This window comes from Salmo salar, chromosome ssa14 (assembly GCF_905237065.1).
Source record: "Salmo salar chromosome ssa14, Ssal_v3.1, whole genome shotgun sequence".
Taxonomy (NCBI): Eukaryota; Metazoa; Chordata; class Actinopteri; order Salmoniformes; family Salmonidae; genus Salmo; species Salmo salar.
Window position 1 is genome coordinate 64,475,420 of NC_059455.1, and position 22,641 is coordinate 64,498,060.

At 42.5% G+C, this 22,641-nt stretch overlaps 2 protein-coding genes across 5 annotated transcripts; both read left to right on the forward strand.

Annotated features, from left to right (window-relative positions):
- Positions 1-819: 819 nt before the first annotated feature.
- psmb9a (proteasome 20S subunit beta 9a) lies at positions 820-5,155 on the forward strand. Its single transcript, NM_001123714.1, is given in 6 exon segments — positions 820-1,076; positions 1,334-1,401; positions 1,521-1,652; positions 1,855-1,984; positions 4,445-4,586; positions 4,736-5,155. Coding segments are annotated over 6 exon segments (654 nt in total). The 5' UTR covers positions 820-1,022; the 3' UTR covers positions 4,864-5,155.
- Positions 5,156-5,451: 296 nt separating this feature from the next.
- tap2a (transporter associated with antigen processing, subunit type a) lies at positions 5,452-12,044 on the forward strand. 4 transcript variants are annotated; one of them, XM_045693585.1, is made up of 12 exons: positions 5,452-6,197; positions 7,675-7,730; positions 7,836-7,950; positions 8,148-8,278; positions 8,530-8,735; positions 9,147-9,344; positions 9,565-9,693; positions 9,958-10,146; positions 10,288-10,461; positions 10,707-10,866; positions 10,956-11,092; positions 11,261-12,044. In XM_045693585.1, the coding sequence occupies exons 1-12, from the start codon at positions 6,145-6,147 to the stop codon at positions 11,465-11,467; spliced, it is 1,755 nt and encodes a 584-aa protein (XP_045549541.1). In that variant the 5' UTR covers positions 5,452-6,144; the 3' UTR covers positions 11,468-12,044. The 4 variants fall into 4 exon arrangements, with proteins under 4 accessions (XP_045549541.1, XP_045549542.1, XP_045549540.1 ...); XM_045693586.1 differs by having other exon boundaries at positions 7,863-7,950; XM_045693584.1 differs by having other exon boundaries at positions 5,452-7,730; positions 7,863-7,950.
- The last annotated feature ends 10,597 nt before the right edge of the window (positions 12,045-22,641 follow it).

The window sequence follows — 22,641 nt, forward strand, 5'->3', positions numbered from 1 at the left end:
AGCATCATTAGCAATAGATAATTAGTTAATATTATAACTAATGCATAACTGTCTGTATCTAAACCTATACATTTACAAGGCAGCAACATACAAATCATTACAATTAGTACATATTGGTACAACTTAAAACTTTTATATGATGAGTGAGAAAGTTACAGATGCACAAATATCATACCCCCAAGACATGCTAACCCCTCACCATTACAATAACAAGGGAGGTTGGCACTTTCTCACTCATCATTATTCACGATTCATTCAGGATTATCCGTAATCACGGTAGCATCCACATGAATGTAGAACGTTTATAAACATATTCTATTCTTATTTACAATAAAAGTGACTCCCAAATGGCACAGTACATTATTTACCATTCATTTCTATTGGGCACAAAATAATCTGAAACACATCCGAAACAAACAGAAAATGCATCCAGTCACGTGCTTTGTGTAGGCATTGCGTGCTATACATATGAGCCCAAATACTTAACTTTTTAATAGTTTAATACACATATAAGTGAATGTGTCCCAATACTTCTGGTCCCCTAAAATGGGGGACTATGTACAAAAAGTGCTGTCATTTCTAGACGGTTTACCCGATATGGAGGAAAACACCCTCAAATGAAAGCTGACAGTCTACACTTTAACCTCGTAGTCATTGTATAATTTTAAATCCAAATTGTTGGAGTACAGAGCCAAACCAAAAACGTAAACGTTTCTTGAGAAATTATATCAGCCTCTCAACGGCCGGTTCGTGACTGACAATGTAACTTTCATTTTCAGTTTATTCCAGAAAATGGTGGACTAGACAGAAATGAATGACGGCTCCTTGCTCAAATATATTTAAGAGTTGATTCTTAATACAACAGTACAGTTGAATAGTAATCGTTCGTGTATGTCCTAAATGAGGCGTCGTTTGGTGTTTTCTTTTTCTTTTCATTTCGCGTTGAATCATTAGGCTTCTCAAACACCGTGCGGACTGCACAGGTATCAACGCGACCAGCCACAAAACTAAAGTGCTTCAATATGTTAGAAGAATCATCAGAGCCAGGGTGGCTATCCGAAGAAGTAAAAACTGGGGTGAGTATAATTGAATGACATGTTTGGACCTGGAATTGATATTAGCCTAGAGAAGTGTTCTCATTGTAAAATCTTGGGGTTTGCATTCTGTTTTTGTTTATTTTATTAACGTATAAACGCAGTCTATTGCCTTTTCCAAATGGTTAGTGTCAAAGTGAACTTAACTGTGTTTAGTCATTCCATTGAGTCATTTAATTATGCCCTTAAACCAGTTTGGAAAGCACTTACTCCAAATTGTGTCTGTGCTTTGTTTTCAGACCACCATCATTGCTATTGAGTTTGATGGAGGTGTGGTGCTGGGCTCTGACTCTCGAGTGTCTGCTGGGTAAGTCGCTGTTCCAAGTCTTAGAGAACCAATCATTTACTATGAACATTAAAAAAGTCCTCCCTCAACCCTCTGTTCTCCCTCCACCCATCCCCCCCTCTTCCCTCCATCCCTCATAGGGAGACTGTGGTGAACCGGGTGATGAACAAGCTCTCTCTCCTCCATGACAAGATCTACTGCGCCCTGTCAGGCTCGGCTGCAGACGCCCAGACCATCGCTGAGATGGTCAACTACCAGCTGGATGTGCACAGGTATTACCCACTGCATGGCTATTTATTGTGGTCGGCAATAGCTCTAGTGCTATGTGTAACACATTTTGGTTGAGTTAAATGTATGGAAAAGGTTTCTAGGCTCACACTGTGCATTTTCACGTGTTCCCATGGGGGTTTGCTTATATAGACGCAGTTAACGAATTCTGCTATTGAGCTGTCACTTGTGACCTCTTTAACTCAGCATTGAGGTTGGAGAGGATCCTCAAGTTCGTTCAGCTGCCACTCTGGTGAAAAACATCTCCTACAAGTACAAAGAAGAGCTGTCAGCACATCTCATTGTTGCCGGGTGGGACAAGAGAGGAGGGGGACAGGTTAGTCATTACATTGGTATTTGTATTTATTAGGGATCCAGCAGCTACTCTTTCTGGGGTCCAAACACATTAAGGCACTTACATCACACATAAAACAAAAGATAAAACAGTTAATCATATAACATTATTACACCACTACATATCTACAAAACAAAATGTAGAATTACAAAATGTAGAATATTACGATGTACGTGTGTGTAGAGTGCGTGAGTTAGCGTTTGTGTGCGTATGCGTGTGTCTGTACCTGTGTGTGTCTCTTCACAGTCCCCGCTGTTCCTTAAGGTGTATTATTATCGTTTTTAAAAAATCTGATTCTACTGCTTGCATCAGTTACCTGATGTGGAATAGAGTTCCATGTAGTCAATACTCTCTACTGTCCGCTTCCCATAGACTTGGGGATTGTGAAGAGAACTCTGGTGGCATGTCTTGTGAGGTATGCATGGATGTCTGAGCTTTGTGCTAGTAGTTTAAACAGATAGCACGGCACATTCAGTTTGTCAGCACTCCTTACAAAAACAAGTAGTGATGAAGTCAATCTCTCTTCCACTTTGAGCCATGAGAGATTGACATGCATATTATTAATGTTAGCTTCCCGTGTACTTTTAAGGGCCAGCCGTGCTGCCCTGTTCTGAGCCAATTGTAATTTTCCTTTGTCCCTCTTTGTGGCACCTGACCACACTACTGAACAATAGTCCAGGTGCGACAAAACTAGGGCCTGTAGGACCTGCCTTGTTGATAATGTTGTTAGGAAGGTAAAGCAGCTCTTTATTATGGACAGACTTCTCCCCATCTTAGCTACTGTTGTATAATACATTTTGACCACTACAGGGTTACTCTAAGCAGTTTAGTCACCTCAACTTCCACATTATTCATTTATTTTTTTACCCCCCCCCTTTTTCTCCCCAATTGCTGGTAGTTACTGTCTTGTCTCATCGCTACAACTCCCTCACAGAGGCAAAGGTCGAGAGCCATGCGTCCTCTGAAACACAACCCAACCCAACCACACTGCTTCTTAACACAGCACGCATCCAACCCGGAAGCCAGCCGCACCAATGTATCAGAGGAAACACCGTACACCTAGCGACCTGGTCAGCGTGCACTGCACCCAGCCTGCCACAGGAGTCGCTGGTGTGGATATCCCTGCCGGCCAAACCCTCCCTAACCTGGACGACACTAGGCCAATTGTGTGCTACCCCATGGGCCTCCCGGTTGCAACAGAGCCTGGGCTCGAACCAAGAGTCTCTGGTGGCACAGCTAGCACTGCAATGCAGTGCCTTAGACCACTGCACCACCCAGGAGGCCCCAATGTCCACATTATTCATTATAAGATTTAGTTGAGGTTTTGTCCCAAAATGATTTGTCCCAAATTCAATGCTGTATGTTTTTGAAATATTTAGGACTAACTTATTCCTTGCCACCCATTCTGAAACTAACTTCAGCTCTTTGTTAAGTGTTGCGGTCATTTCAGTCACTGTAGTAGCTGATGTGTATAGTGTTGAGTCATCCGCATACATAGACACACTGGCTTTCCTCAAAGACAGAGGCATGTCCTTAGTAAAGATTTTTTTTTAAGTATGGGGCCTAAACAGCTGGATTATGTTGGAGAAGCTTCCATTAAAGAACACCCTCTGTGGCGGCAGGTAGCCTAGTGGTTAAAGCATTGGACTAGTAACCGGAAGGTTGAAAGATAAAATCCCCGAGCTGACAAGGTAAAAATCTGTCGTTCTGCCCCCGAACAAGGGGGCACTGTTCCTAGGCCGTCATTGAAAATAAGAATTTGTTCTTAACTGACTTGCCTAGTTAAATAAAGGTAAAATATATATATATATATTTAAAAGACAGGTAACTCTTTATCCACAATATAGCAGGGGGTGTAAAGCCATAACACATACGTTTATCCAGCAGCAGACTATGATCAATAATGTCAAAAGCTGCACTGAAGTCTAGCAAAATAGCTTCCACAACTTTTTATCATACATTTCTCTTTGCCAATCATCAGTAATTTGTGTAGGTGTTGTGCTTGTTGAATGTCCTTCCCTATAAGTGTGCTGAAAGTCTGTTGCCAATTTGTTTGCTGTAAAATAGCATTGTATCTGGTCAAACACAATTCGTTCCAAAAGTTGACTAAGGGTTGGTAACAGGCTGGTTAAATAGAAATGCCACATCTATAAACACTAGTCCAATCAGTATTAATTGATTTTTGTGTCCCTTTCAGGAAATGTTCTTGCATCTGGAACATTTTAACTGATCCCTAAAGCTTAGAAGAGGTCATTTTAAATATAATTTTTTTTGTAATCGTTTTGAGTGTTTGCTCAACAAAATGTACCATGAGTACAATTACAGAATCAAACTCAGCTGCCTCAAACTCACAGTTGTTCACTAGTCTGCATAATATTTAACTTTTTCAGAGTTTGCTAGGTTGCTGTGCTCAAGCATTCCCCTCTCATTGACCCCTCCCAGGTGTATGTGACCCTGAATGGCCTGTTGTCCAGACAACCCTTTGCGGTCGGGGGCTCCGGAAGCGCCTACGTCTATGGGTTTGTTGATGCAGAGTACCGGAAGGCCATGAGCAAAGAGGACTGCCAACAGTTTGTTGTCAACAGTGAGTGACCAAAAGTGTACTTTTAAAATAAAATAAATGTGTTGATATACAGGTATGACCTAAACAGCATGAATTAGAAGCTATTAAGATGTGTCATTTGTCAATAATATGCTCTCACTCGCTCTCTTTCTTCACCTCTCCTCTCTCAGCACTTTCATTGGCCATGAGTCGAGATGGTTCCAGCGGAGGTGTGGCCTACCTTGTCACTATTGATGAAAAGGGTGCAGAGGAGAAATGCATCCTGGGCAACGAGTTGCCCACTTTTTATGATCAGTGAAAACTGGGTTGTGAAAACAGTAACAATGAGGTTGTCGTAGTTATGAAACAGTGAGTGGACATATGGCCACCTTACGAACAAACAGTACTATTAAATCTACACAGGATATAGAATGTTTGGATAGGGGTATGAATCATGCTGGCACAATGTCAAATATTCTCACTACACATGCCATTTTCAAAATTGTTATGCCCTCTGTTGAAAACAACTGATTTTATTTTGGATAGCCAGGGACCTCAGGCTGGACTGTGTCTTCGGGTGATTCACAAGTAAATTAAACTTTCCTTGGATATTTCTCAGCATGTTTTTTTTCAACCCCAAAACAACTATTCAAGAAGTCTTCTGCCACCATCAAAAGGTATGATCATTTTAGTTATTATGATTATGTCTACCATATATAATGCCGCATTCAAAGCAACTGGGAACTCGGAAATCTCTGACTTCCGACTTCAGTGCGTTCAAAACAACTGGGAACTTGGGAAAAAACTAGCTCTGATGGTGAAAAATCGTTTTGAATGTTCATCCAACTCGGAATTCCAACACAGGAACCTCTTTCTAGAGCTCCGAACTTTCTGACCTGAAGATCACTGACGTCATGATTTCACCTCGTATTTTTCAGTTGCACTGGTGAGGCCATGGGAATATTCGTAGCAAATTGTATTAATTTTAGGTGATTAGTCATCAGTTACAAAGTGGATATGAAGCCGGGCTTAAAATAATTATCCTAACCTGTTGCGTAAATTCTCCTGCTAAGAAAAGTCAAATAATACGTTAATTTGACAAAAGCTGGATTCCTTCAAGCCATGACCGGTTCTTCAGCTGTCCCCATAGGAGAAACCTTTGTGGTTCCAGGTATAACCTTTTTTGGTTCCAGGTAGAACTATTTTGGGTTCCATGTAGAACCTTCTGTGGAAAGGGATCTACATGAAACCCAAAAGGGTTCTTCAAAAGGTTCTCCTCTGGGGACAGCCGAAGAGCCCTTTTAGGTTCTAGATAGCACTTTTTATTAAGAGTGTAGGGTAAACCTGTTACCATAGAGTATCACAGTATGAGTCATAAAACCCATAAAACCTAGTGGTCAAACAGTGAAATTGTTCCAATCGCTTTTCCTCCATTCATTTTCCCATAGGGGATTTTAGAAACACTTAAAATAAGGGCTGTGTTTCATTTAGGCTTACCGTGGCGGGACGTTTTTTTTAACTGTGTAAATCTCTCTAGGACAAGGGGACTTTTATCAATATACTGTATTCCGTGTATTTACCCTCCAATGTGGCTATCATAATGAATTACAAATGCCTTGATGATCTGGACAAGGCTTCCGATTCAAGGCAAAGGTAAGAATCTCTGGATTATCTAATGTTAGTTAAATGTAGTAATGAATAAATTGGCTACATTTCTTTAAATGGACAATTCTGTAAACTGTCTTGTGCAAGTTTTAAATTGACATAATACCTGTTAGCAAAGGTGTCCGGTAGAGATGATGTGCAGGAGCATGCATGGATTTGTAGTTTTGCATTATGTCTACTTTAATGCTGATTAGCATTTTCAAATATGAGAGTAAATAGAGTCGAATATATCGATAAAAGTCACCTTGTCTGAGACAGATTTACATGGTTATCAAAATGTAACCCCAGGGCAAGCCTACAGGAAACACTGCCCTGGCCTCATAGACAACTTTTTAACTACTTACTACTTTTTTTCTACTTAGCAACTACTTAGTATGTTAGCTAACCCAAACCATTTTAGCTAACCCTTCCCCTAAGCCAAACCCTTTAACCTAACTCCTAAACTTAACCCTAACCTTAACCCCTAGCCCAGCTAACATTAGCCAGCTAGCTAACGTTAGCCATCTAGCTAGAATTAGCAACATATCATACGTTTAGCAAACTCGTAACATATAGTACGAAAAGGGTGATGGCAATCCACCAATGAATACATACCATTTGAGTGTTGTGGATTTATGTACAGAATAAAACGAAATGCTATGAGACCAGGTTGAAAAAATGAATGGTGGAAAAACGATGCTTTTCGATGCTAGGTTTTATGGGTATTATGGAAGCTCCACTGTGGGGATCTATTAACCACTATGCTAAGTGTGCAAGCATTATTGTCTGGTATTTATTATGGCACAGAATAAACGCTATATGGAAAGGTGCTTGATATTGTGGAGAATAATTCCCCCTCTGTTTAAGGCATATGTGAAATTGAAACTAAAACGCAGACTGAAAACAACTGAAACAATCCATTCCGTGGAAAGATCTCCGCGAATACGCGGGTTTGACATCGCTCACCTTTTAATTAATAGGTTGTAGATTAAAAACAATTATAGACGACAAAAATGATGCGTAGAACGTGCGTGTTCACTATGGCTGTAGGTCTATGCATTGACATAACCACATTTTGCGCCACGGGTTTGGGCGCATCTATTTCCAAAACTGGACCAATAAGTTTTGATGTTTTTGGAAATCTGGTGCGTCTATGGGTTGAAGCGGGGATTCGATTAGTTCTACTATTTGGTTTATCGCTACTCACACTAGGATCGATTAAACCGGTATTGAAGCGCTGGTTAGCGGTGCACTGTTTCCTTGCCCCGGTCTACGAGACCGGGAAACTGATGCTGCATGGAAGTTCACCGGAGAGCCCGTATGGATCGTTGGGGGGTCCAAGTTTGTGGCTATTGTGTACCGCGGCAGCAGCTGCAGCAGCCCTGTTTTGGGAGAAAACCTTCCCTGACAGCAAAGAAGAAAGTAACGGGAAAGAGAAGACGCAGAAGGCACGAGCGCTGTTCATGAGAGTCCTCTACTTCTACAGACCTGACACCCTCCTTTTGGTTGGAGCGTTTATATTCCTGGCACTGGCTGTCCTCAGTAAGTATTTTATTGTTTTGACAAAATGACTGAGTATTATATGATGATGATCATTATGATGATGATGGCGAGTATGATGAAGATGACGGTGGTGTGCGTTTTCAGGTGAAACGTTCATCCCATTCTATACAGGAAAAGTGATTGACATCTTGGCTTCCCAGTACAAGTGGAATGACTTTCTCACAGCTATCATCCTCATGGGGCTTTACTCTTTGGGAAGGTAAGTAGATACACGAGAGAGCTTCCTATCTGTTTTTCACCACTACGGCCTTCATCAATTTCGCACATTACATATTGTAGTTTGTGTAATGTATGTATGTAAAGGTTATTGAAATACACTGATTTCCCCGCTGCAAGTGAACATCAACATCAGATTGATTATTTCTACACTGCTGCAGTTTATGGTGTCTGTTTCAGCTCTTTCAGTGCAGGCTGTCGAGGAGGCCTCTTCATGTGTGCCATCAACAGCTTCACCTGCAGAATGAAAGTAGAGCTGTTTGGGGCATTGGTGAAGCAGGAGATCAGCTTCTTTGAGACCATCAAGACAGGTAGAGACACGTTTATGATTACCCCAAACAAGAACTAATGATCAGTATGCAATCTGTCGTCTTGCTGGAATGTGTGGCATCCTTGTTTGTTCATGAAATGACTGTAACTGGAATGCACTTCCGATTGAACTTCCTCTGTCTTCCGATGTGTGGCTGAATATCTGTTGAACACCCTATCAGTTGGTTCTTCTATGCTCCTTGGTTATTCGACGAAGTTGCAACAATTTACTTTCACCTCTGAACTCTCGTAGGTGACATCACGTCCAGGCTGTCCACAGACACCACTAAGATGGCCCGGGCATTGGCCCTGAATGTCAACGTCTTACTGAGGACCCTCATTAAGACCGTGGGTATGCTGTCGCTCATGATGAGCCTGTCCTGGAAGCTCACTCTGCTCATGCTGATGGAGACGCCCATCACCGGCCTGCTGCAAGGCGTCTATGACAACTATTACCTGGTATAGTACACTCTATCTAGAACCTAAAAGGGTTCTTTGGCTGTCCCCATAGGAGAACCCTTTGAAGAACCATTTTTGGTTCCAGGTAGAACCCTTTCAACATAGGGTTCTACATGGAACTCAATAGGGTTCTACCTGGAACCAAAAACGCTTATCCTATGGGGACAGCCGTAGAACCCTTTTGTAAGCCTTTTTTCTAAGAGTGTACTGTTTGTGTCCAGATCAGAAGGTCCTAAAATTATCTATTGGTCCCTGCAAACCCTGAAATAAATCCCTGAAATGATCTAATGCAGAAGGCCCTGACATTTTTGGTGTGAAAATACAGTACATGAGATGGTGACTGCTAAATGTACTGGATAACCTTATAAAATAAAGTCTAGTAAATGTTATTGTGGATTGACTGTTCCACAGAGGCTCTCTAAGGAGATGCAGGACTCCATGGCCAGGGCGAACGAGGCAGCGGGAGAAACAGTAGCAGGAATCCGGACCGTGCGAAGCTTTAACACAGAGCGGAGTGAGGCTGGTCGTTATGACCACAGGTTGATGGACACCCACAATCTCAAAACCAGGCGGGACACCGTCAGGGCAGTGTACCTGCTCCTGAAAAGAGTGAGTATGCAGGGATCACTCCCTGTCCCCTTAGGCTCAGAAGAGTTGAATGCTTCTGATGTGATCTTCATGTGATCTTCAGTGTACGTACTTATGTGTGTGTGTGCGTGTGTGTGTGTGTGTGTGTGTGTGTGTGTGTGTGTGTGTGTGTGTGTGTGTGTGTGTGTGTGTGTGTGTGTGTGTGTGTGTGTGTGTGTGTGTGTGTGTGTGTGTGTTAAAGCTAACAGCGCTGGTAATGCAGGTGGCCATGCTGTACTATGGCAGACTGTTTATCCAGCGAGGTCAGATGAGCACTGGGAACCTGGTCTCTTTCATCCTCTACCAGTCTAACCTGGGAGCCAACATCAGGGTAGGCAACTATGAGTGTGAGGGGATCTGTTTGAGCGAGGCGAGGCACAGAATCACAAATCAAATATATTAACAAACCAATAGTAATATTGTCATTACATAGTACATAGTAATGGAAAAGTTTGATTAAAGAGGCAAGTAATACTAATGTTAGGGAATGAAAAAAGAAACATGTTTAATGTCTGAGATACTGTTGTAAATGTTGTCTAACTAATGTTTATTGAGTTACGATTATACATCTGTATAATACATCTGCCCTCTCCAGACTTTGATTTACATCTTTGGCGACATGCTGAACTCGGTGGGGGCGGCTGGTAAGGTGTTTGAGTATCTGGACAGAGAGCCACAGGTCAGCACCAAGGGGACCCTCCAACCAGAGACCTTGACTGGACACGTCCACTTCCACAACCTCTCCTTCTCCTACCCCACCCGCCAGGGGCGCAAAGTACTGCAGGTAAAGCTCACCTGGGAGAAGGGTGGCAAAATTCCGGAAACATGAGAAAACCCTAACTGGCAGTTTCGCCATCACCACATTTTTTACTGCACATGTACCCATTGCTAAGGTAGTGTGTCATTGGCTCTCTGCTTGTCTTAGGGCTTCTCTCTGGAGCTGAGGCCGGGTCAGCTGACTGCTCTGGTGGGGCCGTCAGGGGGGGGGAAGAGCACCTGTGTCAGTCTGCTGGAGAGGTTCTATCAGCCTCAGCAGGGAGAGATCCTATTGGATGGACAACCACTGCACAGCTACCAGCACCACTACCTACACAGGAAGGTAGTATAGAAAGCTACCAGCACCACCACCAACACACCTGGACAGCAAAGTCATAAGACTATACCTACACAGATATTGACACATTTACATCTCTAGAGAAAGCATAGCAGTCAAGATAACCTACTTTACCGTGCCTGTATGGCTACCAACATCATAGACATTTTCGCTTGAGAAGAAACATAGCATTGGTTTTGATTGGCTGATTGGTGATTGGTTTTGCCCTATGATTGGTTTTGCCCTACCAGGTGGCCATGGTGGGCCAGGAACCTGTTCTATTTTCTGGGTCCATCAAGGACAACATTGCCTACGGCCTGGCAGACTGCTCTCTGGAGAGGGTGCAGGAAGCTGCTCGCAGAGCCAATGCCCACAGCTTCATCAGCCAACTGGAGAAGGGTTATGACACAGGTACACTGGCAAATAGGAATATTATATATATTACTAATGGATGACCACCAGGAGAGACTCGATATATGTACTGTTTGTCCATCAATTAGATGTAGGAGAGCGGGGTGGTCAGATGTCCGGTGGTGAGAAGCAGCGTATTGCCATCGCCAGAGCTCTGATCAGAGAGCCACAGGTCCTCATCCTGGACGAGGTCACCAGCGCACTGGACACTGAGAGCGAACACATGGTACGGCATCCCTCCACACATAAACTAGAATGCTTTAGCTTTCCATCATTCATACGCTCAATATGGTTAGTGCTAGCAGTTTCACGTACGTAGCTATAGCTAGCATTGACATTCTCAATAGGGTTAGCGCTAGCTAGCGGTTTCACTCAGATGTTCCCTCTGTGTCAGGTCCAGGAAGCCCTGGCTAGCTGCCCCTCCCAGACCCTGCTGGTGATTGCTCACAGGCTGAAGACCATCGAGAGGGCAGATCGGATCATTCTGATTGACCGGGGAAGCGTCCTGGAGCAGGGCACTCACCAGGAGTTGATGGACAGGAAGGGGGGCTACTACAAACTAAGAGAGAGACTCTTCACAGAAGACGACACGTCACATTGACCAAAGAAATCCTACTGTTTGAACTGTAAATCTTGATGTAATTTTCTCACTTTCACTCCAATACTCACAACCTCCCAATATACTGTAAATTACATGTACATCAAAAATGTATTTAAATATTGAATATAGTTAGGTATATATTTTTTCTTCATAAGAGATGGACACTTCTGTTGGTGACATTTTATTATGTTGTATGACTCTAGGAGTGGTTTTTATTTTATTTTATTGTATTCTTACTATTCTTCTATTTCTTAATGTTCGATGAAGAAATAGAAGGGCAATGAGTGACCCACATTATAAAACCATTTATGATGTTCTGGACTAAAGGTCTATTATGTTGTCTAACCAAGGGAATAAATTATCTATTGAACATTTTAACCTCTCGCTAAACCACCTCTAATTTAATTTGACGCTTGTTTTACATTTCCTGTACACTTCCATACCCATTGTTGTGAATGCTTTTGTCGTATAGTATAGTATTTTTGTAGTATAGTATCAGTGTGACAGACATGTCTACAGCCATTTTGTGGCAAAGTGTAGCCTAAGCATTGGCTTAGAGATAAAATGTTTTCCAGTATTTTTATTGTGCATGAGTTTTTGTGTACCTTTTGGGTGTTGTCTGGTCCACATGAGTGTATACATGAACACATTTTGTTGTGTTACGGGATGAATGTTATTTTACCACACAGAGCACAAAGTTCCTGATAGCACAAAGTCCCTGGAGGCCAGTCCCTTGTTCATTGCCGATGTTTATGGCAGTTTGCCTGGCTGCACCACAACAAGATGTCAGCAATCCACCATCGGAGAACAATAACACAGACCTCAGGACAGATAATGGCAAACATTTTATCACCAGATATGCAACTAGTACACATCACCATGAAATGGCAGCAGTCAATTGTCATACCAATCTTCACTTTTTGTGCACATGCAGCACTAAATATTTTACCATGAAGTTCTTTAGCAGACACTCTTATCCAGATAGACTTACAGTAGTGAGTGCATAATTATTTTTGTACTGGTCCCCCATGGGAATCAAACCCACGATCCTAGCTTTGCAAGCACCATGTCCTACCAACTGAGCCCCACAGGACCCCTGGTGCAGACATTCATCATCGACTGGTGCAGCCGTTCATCATCGAGTCATCCGAATCGTCAAATTAATCAAAGTATTGATAAGAATACGTTTTTTTGTTGTTGTGTGTTTCGGGGCTGCTGCAATTTGAGCACAGGACATTTGTGAGACAACAGTCATGTGGCAACATTCATCAACTCAATTATTTTCTCACTAGAAGAAGTTTGCATTGTCAGTGAGACATATACAGTATCCTCTCCTCTCCCGGTCCCTTTAGGTTTGTGACTTATCAACAACAATTCACCTACCCACCTTACAGATACCAACAAGGAGGGAGGGAAAGCACAAAGGGGAAATACCAGCGGCCATCTCATCTCAAGACCTGGCATCACAAAATGGCCAACAATAACTGAAGCTATCTGACATGGGTGAAGCGAAAATTGTGTAACCACTCCGTGCCGAATCAGTTGACTTAAGTGGATAAGAGTCTGCTAAATAACTTACATTAAAAAATGTAGTGCTGCAGGTGCACAAAAAGATTGGTATGACAATCGACTTTTGCCGTTTCAGGGTGATGTGTACTAGTCGCAGATCTGGTGATAAAATGGTTGCAATTGCAATCACACCACATTGGAAAGTCCCTTCTGCCTTTGCTTTCACTTTCAATTTAGTACAATTCACCAAGCAAAACCAAGCCAAGCCGTGGATCTTGTGACTGTTATTGAGGCTTTGATACACTAAGCTGCTGTATTATTTAACCTTTATTTAACTAGGCAAGTCAGTTAAGAACAAATTCTTATTTACAATGAAGGCCTAGGAACAGTGGGTTAACTGCCTTGTTCAGGGGCAGAACGACAGATTTAATCTAGTGTAATAAGTACTCTACATGACCAAAAGTATGTGGACACGTGCTCGTCGAACATCTCATTCCAAAATCATGGGCATTAATATGGAGTTGGTCCCCCCTTTGCTGCTATAACAGCCTCCACTCTTCTGTGAACACTTTCCACTAGATGTTGGAACATTGCTGCAAGGACTTGCTTCCTTTCAGCCACAAGAGCATTGGTGAGGTTGGGCACTGATGTTGGATGATTAGGCCTAGTTCGCATTCGGCGTTCCAATTCATCCCAAAGGTGTTCGATGGCGTTGAGGTCAGGGCTCTGTGCAGGCCAGTTAAGTTCTTTCACACCGATCTCGACAAACCATTTCTGTATGGACCTTGCTTTGAGCACGGTGGCATTGTCATGCTGAAACAGGAAAGGGCCTTCCCCAAATTGTTGCCACAAAGTTGGAAGGACAGAATCGTCTAGAATGTCATTGTATGCTGTAGTGTTAAGATTCCCCTTCACTGGAACTAAGGGGCCTAGCCCAAACCATGAAAAACAGCCCCAGACCATTATTCCTCCTCCACCCAACTTTACAGTTGGCACTATGCATTGGGGCAGGTAGCGTTCTCCTGGCATCCGCCAAACCCAGATTCATCTGTTGGACTGCCAGATGGTGAAACGTGATTCATCACTCCAGAGAACACATTTTTTTACTGCTCCAGAGTCCAATGGCGGCGAGCTTTACAACACTCCAGCCGATGCTTGACATTGCTCATGGTGATCTTAGGCTTGTGTGCAGCTGCTCGGCCAAGGAAACCCATTTCATGAAGCTCCCTACGAACAGTTCTTGTGCTGACATTGCTTCCATAGGCAGTTTGGAACTCAGTTGGGAGTGTTGCAACCGAGGACAGACAATTTTTACGCGCTATGCACTTGAACACTCGTCGGTCCTGTTCTGTGAGCTTGTGTGGCCTACCACTTCGTGGCTGAGCCGTTGTTGCTCCTAATCCACTAATATGAAGGGGCGTCCACATACTTTGTATATATAGTGTTGTTGCAAAGTTGCTAATTAAATAAAATGCTAAAGTTAACCATGATGAGATTCAAACATGCAACCTTTGCATTGCTAGATGTTTGCATTATACCTATCTCCTTTCTTTTTTTCCATAAGTAACCTACTGTCCATGCCAAGCTTAACATATCATACTACACTGAACAAAAATATAAACCCCATGTTTCATGAGCTGAAATAAAATATCCCAGAAATTGTCCATATGCACAAGAAGGTTATTTCTCAAAAATGTTGTGCACAAATTTGTTTGCATCCATTTTAGTGAGCATTTCTCTTTTGCCAAGATAATCCATCCACCTGACAGGTGTGGCATATCAAGAAGCAGATTAAACAGTATGATCATTACACAGGCACACTTTGTGCTGTGGACAATAAAATGGCACTCTAAAACTTGCAGTTTTGTCACACAACACAAAGCCAGATGTCTCAAGTTGCAGGAATGTCCACCAGAGCTGTTGCCAGAGAACTGAATGTTCATTTCGCTACCATAAGCCGCCTCCAACGTCATTTAAGAGAATTTGGCAGTACATCCAACCGGCATCACAACCGCAGGCCACGTGTATGAATGCTGATGTCAACGTTATGAACCGAGTACCCCATGGCGGCGGTGGGGTTATGGTATGGGCAGGCATAAGCTACAGACAACGAACACAATTGCATTTGATCTACGGCAACTTGAATGCACAGAGATACCGAGACGAGATCCTGAGGCCCATTGTCGTGCCATTCATCTGCCGTCATCACCTCATGCTACAAGGATCTGTACACAATTCCTGGAAGCTGAAAATGTCACAGATCTTCCATGGTCTACATACTCACCAGACATATCACCCGTTGAGCATGTTTGGGATGCTCTGGATCGACAGCGTATTCCATTTCATGCCAATATCTAGCAACTTCACATAGTCATTGAAGAGGAGTGGAACAACATTCCACAGTCCACAATCAACAGCCTGATCAACTCTATGCGAAGGAGATGTGTCACGCTGTATGAGGAAAATGGTGGTCACACCAGATACTGACTGGACTGGCTTTCTGATCCAGCCCCTAACTTTTATTTTAAGGTATCTGTGACCAACAGATGCATATCTGTAAATCCATAGATTAGGGCCTAATGAATTTATTTAAATTCACAGATTTTGTTATATGAACTGTAACAGATGACGGCGCCGGAGGGGATGGCTGCCGCTTTATTGGCTCTTAACCAACCGTGCTATTTAGTTTGTTTTTTTGTGTTGTTTGTAACTAATTTTGTACATAATGTTGCTACTACCGTCTCTTACGACCGAAAACAGCTTCTGGACATCAGAACAGAGATTACTCACCTCGAAATGGACTAATAATTGTTCTTTAACGAGTCAGACGGGAAGGATATAGTCCAAACACCCGTACAGGCCCTCATCCCCGTCATTCGCTGGAGAAAGAAAGTGATATTTCGCGGAAAGAGATCGGGGTGCATTGTGTGGATCAGGCGACGAGTGGCTAATCTGCCTTTGCCTTCCGTACTGCTAGCTAATGTTCAAGAGGGTTGTGCGTACGGTCCAGTACATCACCGGGGCCAAGCTTTCTGCCATCCAGGACCTCTATACCAGGCGGTGTCAGAGGAAGGCCCTAAAAATTGTCAAAGACACCAGCCACCCTAGTCATAGACTGTTCTCTCAGCTACCGCACGGCAAGCAGTACCGGAGCACCAAGTCTAGGTCCAAGAGGCTTCTAAACAGCTTCTACCCCCAAGCCATAAGACTCCTGAACATCTAATCAAATGGCTACCCAGACTATTTGCATTGCCCCCCCACCTACGCTGCTGCTACTCTCTGTTATTATCTTAGCATAGTCACTTTAATAACACGTACTACATGTACATATTACCTCAACACCGGTGCTCCCGTACATTGACTCTGTACCGGTACCCCCTGTATATATCCCCGCTATTGTTATTTACTGCTGCTCTTTAATTCATTATTTGTTATTCTTATCTCTTACTTTTTTAGGTATTTTCTTAAAACTGCATTGTTGGTTAAGGGCTTGTAAGTAAGCATTTCACTGTAAGGCCTGTTGTATTCGGCGCATGTGACAAATACAATTTGATTTGATTTGAAATTGTTGCATGTTGCGTTTATATTTTTGTATAATTTGAATGTCCCCGATTTACATTTACTATGTTATGTCTAGTCATTATAATGTAACCTTCAATACTAAATGGAGTGGCACAGATTTTTGTAAAATATAATAAGTTTTGGTCTGAGACCAGGTTGGGACACAATAGGATGCATTAGATTACATGTCCAGAATTCTAGGTTCATCTGTACAAACAATAGTACGCAAGTACAAACACCATGGGACCACGCAGCTGTCATACTGCTCAGGAAGGAGATGCATTCTGTCTCCTAGAGATGAATGTACTTTGGTGCAAAAGTGCAAATCAATCCCAGAACAACAGCAAAGGACCTTCTGAAGATGCTGGTGGAAACAGGTACAAAAGTATCTATATCCACAGTAAAACGAGTCCTATATCAACATAACCTGAAAGGCTGCTCAACAAGGAAGAAACCACTGCTCCAAAACTGCCATAAAAAAGCCAGACAGGTTTGCAACTGCACATTGGGACAAAGATCGTACCTTTTGGAGAAATGTCCTCTGGTCTGATGAAACAAAAATAGAACTGTTTGGCCATAATGACCAACGTTATGTTTGGAGGAAAAATGAGGGAGGCTTGCAAGCCAAAGAACACCATCCCAACCGTGAAGCACGGGGGTGGCAGCATCATGTTGTGGGGGTGCTTTGCTGCAGGAGGGACTGGTGCACTTCACAAAATAGATGGCATCATGAGGTAGGAAAATTATGTGGATATATTGAAGCAACATCTCAAGACATCAGTCAGGAAGTTAAAGCTTGGTCGCAAATGGGTCTTGCAAATGGACAATGACCCCAAGCATACTTCCAAAGTTGTAGCAAAATGGCTTAAGGACAACAAAGTCAAGGTTTTGGAGTGGCCATCAAAAATCCCTGACCTCAATCCCATAGAAAATTTGTGGGCAGAACTGAAAAATTGTGTGCGAGCAAGGAGGCCTACATACCTGACTCAGTTACACCAGCTCTGTCAGAAGGAATGGGCCAAAATTCACTCAACTTATTGTGGGAAGCCTTGTGGAAGGCTACACGAAACGTTTGACCCAAGTTAAACAATTTCAAAGGCAATGCTACCAAATACTAATTGAGTGTATGTAAACTTCTGACCCACTGGGAATGTGATGAAAGAAATAAAAGCTGAAATAAATCATTCTATCTACTATTATTCTGACATTTCACATTCTCAAATAAAGTGGTGATCTTAACTGACCTAAGACATGGAATTTTTACTGGGATTAAATGTCAGGAATTGTGAAAAACTGAGTTTAAATGTATTTGGTTAAAGTGTATGTAAACTTCCGACTTCAACTGTATATTGTATGCTCAAAATGCTTTGAAAATTATATTATTTTATACTAATACAGTTGCTCGGATAAATAGATTTTGTTAAGAGTAATACTTTTTTTTGTATTTTTATTTGTTGTAATTATTGGCAACCCTGTTTTCAATACCTCAATACCTCACCTTGCAAGGATAACAGCACTGAGCCTTTTTCTAAAAGGTTTTATGAGATTATAGAACACACTGGGAGGGATCTTAGACCATATCTCCATGCAGAAGCTTTTCAGATCCTTGATCACCTTCGTCTGTGCTTATGGACTGCCCTCTTCAAGTCAAGCCACAGGTTTTCAATGGGGTTCAAGTTCGGTGACTAAGATGGCCATTGCAAAATGATGATTTGGTTGTCAATTAACCATTTCATTGACAAAAAAAGGTCCAGGCTAGCTGCCCCTTCCAGACCCTGCTGGTGATTGCTCACAGTCTGAAGACCATCGAGAGGGCAGATCAGATCATTCTGATTGACCAGGGAACCGTCCTGGAGCAGGGCACTCACCAGGAGTTGATGGACAGGAAGTGGATCTACTACAAACTAAGAGAGAGACTCTTCACGGAAGACAACATATCATATAGACCAAGGCAATACTACTGTTTGAACTGTAAATATTGATGTAATTCTCCCACTTTCACTCTGACCAATACTCACAACCTCCCAATATACTGTAAATGACATGTACATCATGACATTGACATATATAAAGCCACATTGATGTAAATATTGAATATATACTGCTCAAAAAAATAAAGGGAACACTTAAACAACACATCCTAGATCTGAATGAAAGAAATAATCTTATTAAATACTTTTTTCTTTACATAGTTGAATGTGCTGACAACAAAATCACACAAAAATAATCAATGGAAATCCAATTTATCAACCCATGGAGGTCTGGATTTGGAGTCACACTCAAAATTAAAGTGGAAAACCACACTACAGGCTGATCCAACTTTGATGTAATGTCCTTAAAACAAGTCAAAATGAGGCTCAGTAGTGTGTGTGGCCTCCACGTGCCTGTATGACCTCCCTACAACGCCTGGGCATGCTCCTGATGAGGTGGCGGATGGTCTTCTGAGGAATGTCCTCCCAGACCTGGACTAAAGCATCCTCCAACTCCTGGACAGTCTGTGGTGCAACGTGGCATTGGTGGATGGAGCGAGACATGATGTCCCAGATGTGCTCAATTGGATTCAGGTCCGGGGAACGGGCGGGCCAGTCCATAGCATCAATGCCTTCCTCTTGCAGGAACTGCTGACACACTCCAGCCACATGAGGTCTAGCATTGTCTTGCATTAGGAGGAACCCAGGGCCAACCGCACCAGCATATGGTCTCACAAGGGGTCTGAGGATCTCATCTCGGTACCTAATGGCAGTCAGGCTACCTCTGGCGAGCACATGGAGGGCTGTGCGGCCCCCCAAAGAAATGCCACCCCTCACCATGACTGACCCACCGCCAAACCGGTCATGCTGGAGGATGTTGCAGGCAGCAGAGCGTTCTCCACGGCGTCTCCAGACTCTGTCACGTCTGTCACGTGCTCAGTGTGAACCTGCTTTCATCTGTGAAGAGCACAGGGCGCCAGTGGCGAATTTGCCAATCTTGGTGTTCTCTGGCAAATGCCAAATATCCTGCACGGTGTTGGGCTGTAAGCACAACCCCCACCTGTGGACGTCGGGCCCTCCTCCACGTCTCCTGATGTACTGGCCTGTCTCCTGGTAGCGCCTCCATGCTCTGGACACTACGCTGACAGACACAGCAAACCTTCTTGCCACAGCTCGCATTGATGTGCCATCCTGGATGAGCTGCACTACCTGAGCCACTTGTGTGGGTTGTAGACTCCGTCTCATGCTACCACTAGAGTGAAAGCACCGCCAGCATTCAAAAGTGACCAAAACATCAGCCAGGAAGCATAGGAACTGAGAAGTGGTCTGTGGTCCCCACCTGCAGAACCACTCCTTTATTTGGGGTGTCTTGCTAATTGCCTATAATTTCCACCTGTTGTCTATTCCATTTGCACAACAGCATGTGACATTTATTGTCAATCAGTGTTGCTCCCTAAGCGGACAGTTTGATATCACAGAACTATGATTGACTTGGAGTTACATTGTGTTGTTTAAGTGTTCCCTTTATTTTTTTGAGCAGTGTAGTTAGAGATCATTTTCTCATTAGAAATGGAAACTTATTTTGGTGCCATTTTGTTTTGTTGTATGAGTTGTTTTGATTGTATTGCATTGCACTATATTCTTTTCTACCCTTTCTTTTGTATAAAAAAAAGGAAATGTTTGATTTAAAGAGAAGGGCAGTGAGTGGCCCATGCTATCTATTGTTCTTCGGTGACCCCAGTTGACTGTAAAACCATTTATGGAGCAAAGGTCTATTAAGTTGCCTATCAAAGAGAAGAAGTTAGTTGAGTTTCAGTAAGATGTATGTGTAGCCTTAGCATTGACCGACACTAGAGATCAACTTTATTGCCTGTATTTTTGTTGTGTGTGAGATTTTGTCTGTGTATAGTGTGGCTTTTGGGTGTTTGATCCACATGAGTGTGTAGATGAGCACATTTGATTGTAGTACGCAGTGAATGTTTCTTATTTTTACCACACAGAGCACAACGTCTTGGAAAGTCCTTGAGGGCCCATCCCCTTGCTCTTTGCCAATGTTTTTGGCAGCTTGCCTGTCTGCACCACGGCCAAAGCTACAACAACATGTCAGTACTCCACTTCCCCTTACCGGAGGGTAATAACACATAGACCTTAGGCGATACTGGCAACCATTTTGTGACCAGATCTGCGACTAGTACACATCACCGTGAAATGGTGGCAGTCGAGTCTCATACCAATATTGAGCATTTCCTTTTAAGAATCCTTAACACTGATCTGGAAAACACCGTGCTTGTGTCTTGCAGGTGTTTTGAAGTATTGACTTGGTCAGTGTCTTGTGAGAGTCTCTGCTCACCTTTACTTTTTGTGCATCTGCAGCGCTGGTGCAGGCAGACATTCATCATCAAGTCATCCAAATCATTAATCATCAATGCCGAATCAGTTGGCTTGCACTCACACTCAGTTATGTATATAAACCCTGGATTGCTGATGCTATGTATTGGCCATTGAGAAGCTTTGAAGCCACCGGTCGGCCATATTGGCACTCCCCAGTAGCCGCAGTCCTCCATAGGAATGAATGGAATTCTACAGTATTTCAATTCAATGTTTCAAGGACTCATAACGAACTGTTATGAGTAACCAGTTTGCGGACACAGAGGATATGGCATACACCAAACCAAACTAGGTAGATGATCTAAGAGATCTTCCTGTTTGGCCAGGGTTCATGTAAGGATGGCACTTATGGTTGCCCTGTGTTAAAGACAATGGTGGAAAAAGTTAAAATATAGATGGCTTCATTGAAAATGACTCAAGTAAAAATGAAAGTCACCCAATAAAATACTACTTGAGTAAAAGTTTTAAAGTATTTGGTTTTAAATATACTAAAGTATTAAAAGTACAAGTAAAGTATAAATATTTTCACATTCCTTATATTAATCAAACCAGACGGCACGGTTTTCTTGTTTTTAAAATGTATGGGTAGCCAGTGGCACAATACTCAGACGTCATTTACAAACAAAACATTTATGTTTAGTGAATCAGCGAGATCAGAGGCAGTAGGGATGATGAGGGATGTTCTTTTGATTAGTGTGTGAATTTGACCATTTTCCTGTCCTGCTAAGTAAGTATTCGAAATGTAACAACTACTTTTGGGTGACAGGGAAAATGTATGGAGTAAAAAGTACATTATTTTCTTTAGGAATGTAGTGGAGTAAAAGTAAAAGTTGTCATAAATATAAATAGTACAGTAAAGTACAGAGTATAAATACCTCAAAAAACGAATTAAGTAATACCTTAAAGTATTTTTACTTAAGTACTTTACACCACTGGTTAAAGCTTCAGTAACCTAGATAGCCTAGACTGGACCATTTCACTGAATTTGTTGTACCTGCAGCAGTTGCAATTAATAAAATAAATTTCAGTAACCAAGATACAATAATTGAAAAGGCTTTCCAGTGTAGGATATCACCATGATATCATATCATATCATCATTTTTCTTAAAAACGGCATTGTTGGTTAAGGGATTGGTGCATGTGACAAATACAATTTGATTTGATATAGTGGACCTAGCAGTTTTCTGACTAAGACACAGTGGTATTATGCATTATTTTGGATTTGATAGCAGCCTTTTCCACCTCCTGAGAGGACAGAACTTAGCATTACATGCTTGGGGGGTGTGTCAGGTAAACTTGCGATGTGTTGTTGTGAACCCCCTAGATTTCCCTGAGGACAGCACATATTTATTGGCCCTTATTGGTTCATCATCTTACAGGATGACGTGTGCGTGTGTGTGTGTGTGTGTGTGTGTGTGTGTGTGTGTGTGTGTGTGTGTGTGTGTGTGTGTGTGTGTGTGTGTGTGTGTGTGTGTGTGTGTGTGTGTGTGTGTGTGTGTGTGTGTGCGTGTGTGTGTGTAGGACTTTGTCTTTGTTCTTTGCAGTGTGTCACATGAGAGAGACTGGTTGGATCAACGTTTCTCAAGAGGATGTTGCTGACCTGTACCACCACTTGTACAATGAGAAAAAGTGAATCTGGCCCATTCTAACTATATTCAGAGTCACATCAATACCATACATCATAAACATAGTCAAATAAGTATGTAAAATAATATGTTTCATGGAGTCGTGACCTTCTTTCAGGAA